Source organism: Mastigoproctus giganteus, chromosome 4 (assembly GCF_048544385.1).
Source record: "Mastigoproctus giganteus isolate SK-2022 chromosome 4, ASM4854438v1, whole genome shotgun sequence".
In the NCBI taxonomy this organism is placed as follows: domain Eukaryota; kingdom Metazoa; phylum Arthropoda; class Arachnida; order Uropygi; family Thelyphonidae; genus Mastigoproctus; species Mastigoproctus giganteus.
The window spans coordinates 206,358,122-206,370,748 of NC_143578.1; the positions used below are offsets into that span (position 1 = coordinate 206,358,122).

General features: G+C 35.2%; 1 protein-coding gene across 2 annotated transcripts in view; it reads left to right on the forward strand.

The window, feature by feature from the left end:
* LOC150087344 (retinoic acid receptor RXR-alpha-B-like) overlaps positions 1-12,627 on the forward strand; it is a 186,937-nt gene that overhangs the window by 132,229 nt on the left and 42,081 nt on the right. For both annotated transcript variants that reach the window (XM_090371144.1, XM_090371143.1), the window contains exon 7: positions 3,384-3,608. In XM_090371144.1, coding sequence (XP_090227270.1) covers positions 3,384-3,608 — 225 coding nt within the window. The remainder of the gene's footprint in view (positions 1-3,383; positions 3,609-12,627) is intronic.

The following is a 12,627-nucleotide window of genomic DNA, read 5'->3' on the forward strand; positions in this document are numbered from 1 at the left end:
TTTTAGGGAATAAAGCACAATTACAAAATGAGGAGACATGCTTGATATACATAAACAAAGCTTCACGCATGTCGCAACTGAATAAACTACTAAACTACACTGTAAAGGCAGAGACACACTATTAACACCTCACTAGCTCACATTTTTTGGGTTTACTACCATAAAATAATAAAAACAATTTCCAGTTGCGTTTCTGCTAGTGGAATCTGTTATAAACTGGTAGTAAACTCAATGTAATTGCATTTGCAATAATACCGATAGCTGAAATTGTGTAGGTTTTACGTTATTATGGTGAAATGTGTTTCCCCTTCACTGATATAAAACCAAATACTGTATATTTTCAGAATCTTCTTTTCATTCCTATGTTGCATTCAGTTGGGGTGATTCCGCGTTCGATTGCCGTTTCTTGTAAACACAAAGGTGAATCGTGCATAAGCGAATCCGGTTCGTGTTATATACGATATCGTTCCCCTATTTATAAATCGTGTATGATCGAATTTGTGTAGTATAAACACGTGTTATACGAGGACTGACTGTACTCTATAAGCATGTTGTCTTGCATCATATGCCTCTACTAAAGGTAACATATGTCATGCTCTTTTAAATGGAATCACCTTTGAACATGCAGTTCAGACATGGAACTTTAATGATGTTATCCATGTTGAAGAGATTTAGCATTAGCGTTAGTTGAGGCATATGATGCAAGAAAGCAAGCTTATAAAGCATCAGCCAACAAAAAACAATTTCACCCATCAAGTCACTCGAAATGTTTGTCTAGTTAAGCCTAACATTTATATAAGCTATCAACTTCCACAACAACAGATGGAAGTCTGTTACAGCAATCAATCACCCACTGGCTAAAGGCAAACTTCTGCACATCTATCCTACAACTGTCTTTCTTCATTTGAATCTATGCCTCCTCAGGTTCTTAATCTGAGCAAGTGGAAGTATCCCGTCAGCATTGAGCCTGCTCGAACCTTCAAGACCTTATACACCTCAATCAGATCACCTTGCAGGTGCCTAGTCTCCAGATGCTGCAACTTGCAGAACTTGAGCCTTTCTTCAAAAGCGCACTCCTTCGTTCCTCTCAGATATGAATAAAACCCATAGAATTCCCAATGAGTTTCATCCATATTAATTTCCTGAAAGAACGTTAAGGCAGCAGATATGGTTTTGATAATGACATTAAAGCAGCCATGGAGAGATAGTTGGCTTCAGATCCAAAAAAATTTTACAAAAACATGTTAAGCTCAGGATGAAATGTATCAGGTTAATTGGAACATAGGTAATGCATTCCACCTAACCTGATATTTTATAATGAAGTAGAAAAATGTCATGAATTTTTTTTTTTTTATTCCTGTTCTTTCCTATATTCCTGTTCATTACTATAAAATTGTTACATCTTGTTATAAAATTTATAATTTATAGGCTATATAAAACAATTATTTATATACCTGCAGAATTATAAAAGAATTGTGCTGACTCATTTTTTTTGTGAATTCCTCACCCAAGTAAGAAAAGATTTCACTTACTTAATCAGAAAAACACAAATAATAACTTGGTTATCAAAATCCAATAAATCTTAAAAAGCAGTTTTTGATGTACCTGTGTCCGTACCACTGTAATAACTAGGAATGGTTTAGCGTTATTATTGTCCTTGCATATTGTTTAGTATTATAATATTTTCAGGTTATTGTGTGGTCAATGTTTTTTTAGCCTTCTTGTATATTCCGGCCTTTTTTTTTTTTTTTTTGGAGGGGTGGGGTTCAGGACATACCCCAGAGCAGTGAGGATGCTGTAGCTTGTGGGGGGGGGGGGATTGGAGAGATTGTAATTGGTGGTTCTCCTACAAATGAAGATCCATATGCATGCAGACCTGCCTGTAGCTGAACATAATGCCACAGGAGATGCTTTTGTTTGTGCTAGGGGTGCAGAGAGAGAGAGAAGAAGAAATTAACTGCTAGTTTAGCATTTTTTTAGATGAATTTCAGTGCTTAAAGAGAAGGGTTGTTCTCCTTGAAGCAATTAAATCAGGGGCCCATCAAGCACTCAGCTGCCCACCTTAACATTGGAGTCTACCCTCATGCATCTGACTGCATAGAGGTATCACCACAAGCACAATGTGCGGGTCCCAAGGAGGTCAGGGAAATAGAATATTTTATCTAATAAGGATAGAAATACCAAGGAATAGAACCACGGTATGTCAATCGGGGGCAAAAGTTGCTGATCATGTTGATACTAATAATGTTAAGTATTGGCATTCTGGGGCTTTACTTAAGTATGAGGTGATTTTGAGAAAAAGCTATAAGTTAGGATTGAATCTGTGTCAAAGAATTTTGCCACAACATAAGAACAGAGAGTTTATGAGAACCCTTTCAAACAATTCAGCCCTAATTGTGGAAGGCCTGTGAAGTAGAATTTTTCTCAGCACGGAGTGCTTACTAACAGACTGTGTTTTTACAGGGAAGGGATAAAATTAAATAGAAGGAATGCAAGAATATTTGCTGATACTATTGAGGCAGTGTTAAGTGGGTCAGAAAACTGTTTGGAAGGGTATACACAGACTAATGGTACGTACTGCATAGTCACTATGGCATTTTAATATACAGTAAACTCATGAGGAGAGCAATATACATGAGGTTTGCAGTATTGCTTCATTACTATAACATCTCATATTGTGAAATCCTTCACAATAAGTTCCCTAGGATTACACTTTCAGATAAGTAATGCTTCCCAAATACGGAATATTATTATCACTATTCTCAGTTTAGTGCCACCACTCAGGCAGCACTATTTTGGGAATTTGTTCCCTTTCAGTGGGTGAGTAGGCACTTAGTTGCATTTAGTCGTACTTAAACATTATCACGTACACCTTTTGGCATCTCTCATATTGTGTGATTATCTTCAACTGGGTTGTCATGTTTGCATACCAGGGTGCCTGCCTACTCACTGATGAAAGGCCAACAAGCCTTGAAACGGTGCTGTCTGCATGGTGATGCCCACTGAGAATAAGCAACAGATGCCTTTTTTACTACTATCATAGTTTCTCCTTTAAGAGTTGTCTATGGTGTTTTTACACCGATAGGGAATAGGAAAATTTAAAATTTGCTTTAATAATATTGTATCCATTCTCATTCCTAATTCAAGATAAGTATGTGATAACCGATATAAATTCTAAATTTCAGAATAATATAATGGTAACCCTTTACCTGCATGCTTGAATTAAAATTTCACCTTTACTTATGTAGTATCACTATTAAAGTATTAAGCAGTGGAGCATGTTGGCTAGAATTTCTGTTTAGTCTTTCTTGAATATTTTTATTCATATGAAGACATATTAAACAGTTTTGGTTGTTATATTTTTATTATATTTGCAAATTTAGGGTGGAATGAACTGCTTATTGCTGCCTTTTCCCACCGTTCTGTAACTGTGAAAGATGGTATAGTATTGGCAACAGGATTAGTTGTTCATCGTAATAGTGCACATAGTGCTGGAGTTGGTGCCATTTTTGACCGTGTTCTTACAGAATTGGTAGCTAAAATGAGGGAAATGAAGATGGATAAAACAGAATTGGGATGTCTTCGAGCTATAGTACTCTTTAATCCAGGTATGCACATCTGTTTAATATGTTTAGAATGAAAAACTATTAACATTTATTAATAATATAATGTTAACAGATGCCTTTTATACTACTTTATTAACATTTATTTTTGTAAAATGTTTAGCACTAACACTTTTTTTTAATCAGAAGCATTACATTAATCAAAATGATGCAGAGAAATGTGCTCTAAAAAGTCTTAACTTCTGCTTCTGGAGTGTTTCAACATTTAGTGTAAAATTACACTCTCTGGCTATTATACTTTTAAACACAGCTTATTATGTTTGTTTAGCCAGCATAATAAGCTGGGCTTAAAAAATAATATTTCCACCTGTAACCTTATCTCATATAAAAAAAAAAATTAGAAATGTCATCTAGACGTGAGGCTCCATGCTAATGATCTAGTTTGGTATTTTCCAAACTAAAATCAATCATGCACCCCTTTTGATATATTAATAAAACTCTTATCAGTGAGTCTTATTGTTATATCAGAATCTGTTGACTCATAAGGATCAAACCACACTATGATTAAGCTTTAGTTATAAACTAAAAAAGGCTATGAACCCAAAACATGTATAGAAAATTATCAATTTTTATCAGTGTTGTCAGTTAAGTGCAAAGTAATAATCATTAAATTCAAATACATATCTAGAAAGATGGACTTATCCTAATCTTCATTGTGAGGTCTGCCAGCACTCCTTTTCAAAATAATCACTTGCACCATCAATGAACTTGCTCGTAGAGGTACTACCTGAAGCCACCTCTTGATAAGCCTTTGAGAGTGCTCATTGGCCACGAATTCTTGACCTTTCATGCACCTATGCCACTTCAAAACTGCAGTTTTCTTCAAACACTTGTCTCCATAAACCGTGGACATTTCTCTCACAGCCCTGTAGCATTCATAACATACCAAACACAATAGCAAATAACAAAACTTACTCAGTCTTCAAATCTTTCTTTATGCAACTCTCATAATGGCCTGTCCATACTAATGGCATATCACTTAAGGGTATTTTGCAAATACTAGACACATGCCAAAAGTTGCAACTGTCAGCATATTCTTGGACATACATTATCCTAACATCTACTGGCAGTTTGCCAAAACTTGTGTGTTATATGGTGGTGCTATCATTCCACAAGTTAAATGATCATTCAAGATACTTACAAAGACCTCCCTTCAAGCCTTCTGCCTCCACACAACTTGAAACACATCAGCATCATTGTTATATATAAAGCAGTGGTCTTGTATGTTGGAGGTTTCATCCACAAAAGCTTGATCTCATAGCTCAAGAGGTAAGTAGAAACTTTTTCACATGAAAGCCAATTTACTTCACCAATGAAATAGGAGCTGTATGGAAATGAGGCATTTGGTGGCTGGCCTTTAATAAAATTAACAATTTTAGCAGTTTCATTAGGTACTTGCTTTGGATCTAGATATGTTCTGGGTGGTAAATGCTTCTCTGTGTATACAACAGTGAATCGATTTTGAATGTGATGCAACAGCTTGAATACTTATATGAGCTCCTCTTGTTGCATTGGTCATCGCTCTGGCACCATTTTTGCTTATATTAAAACATCAGTTCCAATCCAGGTCTTCACTTGTATGTGTTGTTAAGAGTTGGTTGAACAGAATATCACCAGGAATCAGGAAAATTACCATTGGTATGGATGATAGATAAAATGATTCACAGTTCTCTTCTAATCAAATCAAACAGCCAGAGCATGCAGCTTAAGATCCATTATTACAAAAACACTCTCCCACAGACAGCAAGGAAAAGTAGTAATTGTAGACATTGGCCCATTTACTGAAAAAGAGAAAATTATAAGAAAAAGAATCGATTTTCTTTATTATTATTATTATTAGCCATATAGTGCAAGGAAGCCTGAGGCTTATGCTGCACTTTAATGTCACCCTTCATTAACTTGTTTTTTTGCTTAGTGATCCTTAATCTGGGATGAATCCAGTCATCGAACTTATTTCAAAGTGCAATCGCTACTGTATCGAAAAGAAACAAGGGGAGGAGATGGGAGAAAGAGAAAACAAGAGTCAGAAGTAGAAGGGAATCATTGAGAAAGAGAAGAATGATGATATCCAGCTGAGGACCCTGGGTGTACCAAGTTCATTCACCAGACGTGAGCCCCTGGGGACTCACATCTGGTGAGTGTGGGCCATATTTTGGGAAACACTCATCTAATCTGATGGTCCTTAACCCTTTTATTGTAAATCAAAATCAGATCATTCATGTTATCTAAACATGTTTAAAGTGTTAGTCTGTTAAATGCTAAAAAAAGCAACCTGGATTCTAAGCTTATAATAACTACAATGAAATCTAAATATTTTATCATTTATTACAAAATAAATAAATCACTGAATTTTATAATTTTCTCATATAAGTGAGGATATGGGTCCCAAAGCTAACATAAATTGAGTTATAGTTGCAAAATATCAAGAGCAATTGATATAAATTAGCACACAGAAGACTTTCTTACCCTTCTGTGTATTTAACAGCAGGCATATACAAACCTCCAATCACAAAATTCTGTTAGTCACTTATATTAATTTCTTCAATTTTAAACACTTGTGTTTAAAATTGAAGTTTTAAATCTTTAGAACTCAAAATATCATTAAATGCAGGAATTACAATTATTTGTACTTATGCTGCATTCCTTATGGCAGGTTTAAAAGGGCTTATTTAATTGCCACTAAATGCTTGCTGAGATGGCCTAGTCTCTTCTGCAAGATATGTGCAATTGGAAAGCATAAATTATTAGTAGTAATAGTGGCAAATGATGCAAGAAAGCAAATTTATATAGCATCAGCCAAAAAAGAAAAACTACACACTTCACCCATCTGTACTCTCCAAGAATTTTAGTTCTTCTTTGAATTTATTCAGACCATCCACTTCTACAACAAACGGAAGCCTGTTCCAACAATCAACCACCTGAAGGCAAACTTCTGTACATCTACTCTGCAACCATCCTCCCTCAGCTTAACTTCATGGCCCCTCATGTGTGTAATCTCAGCAAGAGGAAGAATGCCATTCATTCAACTTACTCAATCCATTCAAAGCCTTAAACACTTCAATTCAGATTACCCTGTAGGCGCCTAGTCTCCAGGTTATGCAGTTTTCAGAACTGAAGCCTTTCTAGGAAAGAGCACCCTTTTGTTCCTTTCATCAGTCTGGTTGGCATTCTCAGCACCTGTTCCAGTAGATCTACATCCTTCGTAAAGCAAGGCCTCCAGACCTGTATCCAATACTCAAGATGTGGCCTAACCATGGCCTGGTATTAGCATTAGTAGTGGCAAATGATGCAATTTTTAAAGATATGTGGAATGCACTAACAGAATATTCAATAAACCTGCTGAAACAAGTTTTTCTATTTTCACTAGTTGCTATCAATGCTCTCCAAAGAAAATTATTCAGTGAAAATTGTAGAATAACACTAAGCATAGTGATCTGTACCTAGATTTTCCAAAAAAAATCATATCTGATATATCTTTAAAAATTTATGCAGTGTTGTGTAAATTTATTGTGCTTATCTGGAAGAATAACGTTGTCCACAAACATTTAGTGACATTTCAATGGTACTTTGTAAATCTTCCACCAGGAGCAACTTATAAAGAATGCAGTATAAATCTCATCACTCCACATAATTATAACACTTTGCCCATTGGAGGTTTGAATTGGCAAAAACAATGTTTTGTCTCCAGTGCAAAGCTCCAGCTTGTGTATAATCTGATTGCCTCTAATCTGCCAATATTCTGATTAGAGGGAGTCTGTAGTGTCAGATGGGTGAAGGGCATTGCTAAGTCCACATTATGTCAATTATTTGGGTGTATTTGTGCATATTGTGTGTTCATCATATCCAAAATGACATCCCCCCCCACCTTTTATCTTATTCATATCTACATTGTGAAAGATCTAACAGATCCCAGAACAAACTTAGCAGCAAAAAGTTGAAATAATGGAAAAAGCTGTTTATATTAAATCAGTTATCTTAATCTGGTTGCTACTACACTTAATTGAATTTACTAAAAGAATTTTAGTGAAAATTTAGATCAACTAATTAACATAACTAAGTTAAATATTTTGGTACTTATTTTCTTTCCTTCATCGGTGACTGTAAAACCAGCATTTTTAGTTAAATAACTAACAAAATTTTTGGTTTTAAGTAACATATTACATATGTAACCAAGATATGCAAATGTTTAATAGGGAGGAAGAAGTGGTCTGGAAATACTGAAAGACATTCTGCCAGTTTTTACTTGAAACTAAAGTGACTTTTAATTAATGAACTTGTACTTATAGGGGATGTGGTTGTCATCATATTGGTTCACTGTCTTACTTGGAGTTGTGGTCCACTGAGCTGGAGTGAGTGAATGCTGGGTGGTATATTATGGCTGCTGTTTTTGGTAATCACTTGTAGTTTAAATGCAGTTAATGTTGTTCTGTGTGAGCTGAGCTGTGGCACTGCAAGAATTTTGTTAGATGTTTCCACAAGAAGCTGTTCTCATATGGCTGGGAAACAATGTGGTGAAGGATTGCTATTCTGAGCATTCTCCTATTTCATTGATTTGTGAACTTGTAAGTTGGCTGGAACTATGTTGGCCTGCTTGTGTTGTATTAGTTGGTTGCCTTCTGGAGTCCTATTCCAGGGACCCTTGGAGTATGAGATTTTGAATTGAAGAGCTTGATCTGGAGACACGAAATGACGACCTGCCCAAGTTTACAGTCAGTGTTATGAGCACGATTGGCTGAATCCAAAAAAAGCACTTCTCTTTTGCTTGTGCTCTGTTGCAAGTATTCTGAGCTCTGATAAATTGAATCTAAAGTTTTCATTGTTACTATGGAATTTAGTGTCACTTTCTGATAGGTGTCAAGGTGAGGTGTCGTATAAAATGCTGTTAAGCAATTCTGGAGTTGGTGGTATGATTGCCTTCTGGAAAATGGTGTCAAAGGTGGCATCCACTACTGCTCTGAATGGCATGATGACACCAATTCATTTAATTATTCCAACTAGAAGTTGCCACAAAGACAGACAAAAGTATATATAACTCAAATTCATTTCACTCCTTATGCACCTATTTTTGCAAAATAACAGCATGTAATTTCTTTGCACAAACTCTGATTTTAAAAATTCGCCACTGATACCTGATACCAAACACCAGTGACTATAAAGAGATTAAATTCAGTGCCAGGGTCCCCATACGACAGCAAATCAGACGCCACCTCTGAAAGGTTGTTGATCCTTCCCTGTATAGTATCATTCAGATTGGCAATATGTCTGGCAGACAATCTGTAATTTGCAGAACTTAGATAAGGTCCCTGGTTCTTACTATCTGTTTTATGTTGCCTGTATATATTTTATTTTCTGGTGCTGTTGCTGACTACTCCATCTGTTCTTGGAAAATTGAAATGGGACTGCTCTGAATTACCTTTTCTGGGAAGACAAATGAATTGGGATTCTAAATTTTGAAATGCTAATTATCTTGTTGGTGAACTTCTTGGAATATCCATGGTTAGCCAAGGTGAACCTTCCAATCCTAAGTTATTTTTCTCCAATTATATAAAATTGTCTAAAAATTTCATTAAAATTCTTTAGTAAATGGTGAAATACAGTATCATTCAGATTTATAGAATTTGTTAATTATTCCAAGAATATTGGTTGGCCAATTTTTAATTTATCAAGCTTCAGTGTCAAGCAGAGTTTACTGGTAAACTGCAGAAACTGACCTGACTACAAATAGAGAAAAGTTGGAAACCATCGGACATCCAGAATTCATTAGGGATGCACAGCAGACATTACTTAGATGAGTCATTAGATTGCACAGAAGTAAATTAGCTCAACTGAAAAAGTTTCACACACATTTCTGCATCAACAAGATGCCAAAAGCAAGCATTTTTATGCATAACCATATAGGCTCAGCATGAAGTTTACACCTTGTGCTACATATGTTGGGAGAGGGGCGAGAACAAACTAACTAATGGTAGGAATTAACTCTTCTACTGAGGATGGGTAATGTTCCAAATCCAGTAGCCCCCGAGCACTGTTATCTAGTTCTTTAACTACAACAGCGGATATAGCAGTGCTTAGAAATTCATTTCAACTGTCTAAGAAGTTCCCATATTGATACTGTGCATCTGTCTACCTACACAATACAGGAACTCCCCGACTTACGTAATACTAAACTTACAGAAATTTGACTTTACATAAATTTTTGCCTGCCAGTGGAAACGTATTTTGCATCCTGTAGGAATAAATGGAGGTAACGTGAAAATATCGTAATGTGAACCTAATAACACATTGGGGTTTTTTTTTTGTAATTCGTTCAAAGTTCTTGGAAGTTAAATTTCGCTATATTACTAAACTATTTCTCTCTCTAAAAGGTCATATTTATAATGGAAATTGCACTACACTTTCATCGTTATCATATGTTCCCATTATATGAATCAATTTTGGACACCTCTGTGATATTTTTTTAAAGCACATTTCTGGAGGTCGCAACCAAAAAAACAATAAAAACACTTTGCACTTTCCGGTTTATTGGGCTTTTCTGTTAGTGCAATCAATTATAAATAGGTAGTAAACTCGATCTTATCGCATTTGCAATAATACCGATAACTGCGATTGTGTGGGTTTTTATGCTATTATGGTGAAATGTGTTCCCCTTCACTGAAATCTTCAATCATATAAAAAACAAATTTTCAGAACTTCTCTTCATTCCTATTTACTTCATTTGTATTACAATGATGAAGGGAAAACGACCAACAGAAAGTGCAAGTGCTGGCAATGCCAGGAATGTTTGCTTGCTACAAAGAAATCTACGATGAAAAAAAAAAAAAAAAAAAAAAAGCCACTGTCCAGTCATCCATTAATATGTTCATTTGTAAGCCATTGAGCAGCAGACTCCTAAATCTCCACAGCGGTGTACTTATCAACTGAAGACGTCGATTCTGTCAACAATGCTCGAGAGATACAACTTACTGACGTTATGCCTGTCTCCTTTTTTTTTAATTGCACGCTTTTGTAATTTTTCCTGCACACAAGATAAAAAAAATTGAATAAATACAATAAATAATTCTATTTACATGTTCATCAAACATTTCTTTTTTGATTCAATCAGTTCAGCAAGCACAGTTGCAAGTGCTGCATAGGCATGGGGGAAATTTCGACTTACGTAGTGTCCCACAGAATGCAACCCTTGCGTAAGTCGGGGAGTTCCTGTATATACTTTGGGGTTTCCCCTACCCTTTTATTTTTTAACAAAATTCTGTATTGATTTCTCTATCCTAACAGGTTTTATGCAGATTGGTTAAGTAATCAATTTTTATATATTAGGATGTGTACAGATAATTTTCCTCATCTCAGATCCTGCTAGAAATGAACATTCATGTTTCAGCAAGTATGGGTATTGTGTAATATGCATTTTATTTATTTATATAAGCTTTAACATGTAACTTTAAAAAATAAAATAAAATAAATTTCTTGCTTGTTGGGATTCAGTTATTTTAAATAACTTAAAAAAACACTTGCACACAATCAAGATTCTTCAAGCACTGTTTGACTGGGGGAATGTAAAATCACCATTAAAGCTTAGTTTGTTTCAATACCATTCTCATGTTTCTTCTAATACTTTTAAAGTTCCTTTATCATTGTCAGCTGTTTCCAAAACAACATCTGGCTTCCTTTGAAAATTAATTACTTTGTAGCACACTCTGCTTCTATTTGATATATCAGTTCATTATATATATAAAAAAAATCAGTGGATAGCCACATTACATTGTCACTAAATAGGAATATTTAACAAAATCATTTTTCAGGTAAGTACTATCATTAATTACAATTGAAGCTCTTTATAGCAACCCTCTTTTTAGTGTCCCAGTATATTATGACAACCATGTGCAAGTCCCATCCAATTATCCCCTTAAACTTAATACTATTTTATATCTGCTATATAATGACCTTGAAAGATGAATGAATTCTCTATAGTGACCCAAAAGATTTCTTTTCTTTTCTTTTTTATTACAATATTTGCATATCAAATATTAAAAAAACACTAATTTATTGATTCTAATGACAAAATTGCTTGTCGGTGTAATGAAATCGACTTTGACTAGAAATTCATTTTATTATACAGTATGTATAGACTGCATGTTTATTGTTATGGCTTGTACAAAGCAGGTAGCTTTGCCAATTGCAGAAAAAATTAAGATTTTTATAAGCTGTAGATAATGGGCATGCACTTTATGGCAGGCATTTCTAAATAGTTTGACACTCCTAAGAGTACACTGCTCACCATTCTGAAAAGTTGAAAAAAGATTGAAAGCTTAGAGAAATCTTCTGCACAAGACAGGATCAGAGCACAAATGTTGAAGTATTGGGATCTTGAAAAGGTGCTCCAGGAATAGCTAATAATGCCACATGCAATAAAACATTCCTGTAGACAGAGCTCTTAAAAATTAAGGCTCAATCGTTTGAATATTGAAGATTCCAATGAATGATTCCAGAAATTTAAGACTCATTGTGGTTATCTTTCAATAAAGGTGTGCAGTGAAAGTGCAACCATCAACACTGAAGCTACATAGCAATGGAAAGAGAATCATTTAAAAAATGTTTTATTGACATTCAACCAGAACGACATCTTCGATGTTGACAAAACTGGACTTTTCTTAAGTTGCTACTGGATAAAATGCTTACATTCAAAAATGACAGGTGTAGTGACGTTAAAAAGGCAAGACTACAGATTACCATTCTCCTAATTGCAAACATGTCTAGCACAGAGAAGCATCCTCTCTTAATCACTGGGAAAGCCCAGGAGCCCTGTGCTTTGAAGGCAATGCCTGTTATGTATTGAGCAAACCAAAAGGCTTGGATGTCATCAAAAATCTAAAGGATGAATCAGAGACAGATTGCAAGATGAGCAGGGAGAATAAAAAATTTTGCTGTTAGTGGATAACTGCACTCCTTGCTGCCAAGTGAATGATGGCCTATGTGCAATCACTGTTCAGCACCTGCCACCTGATAT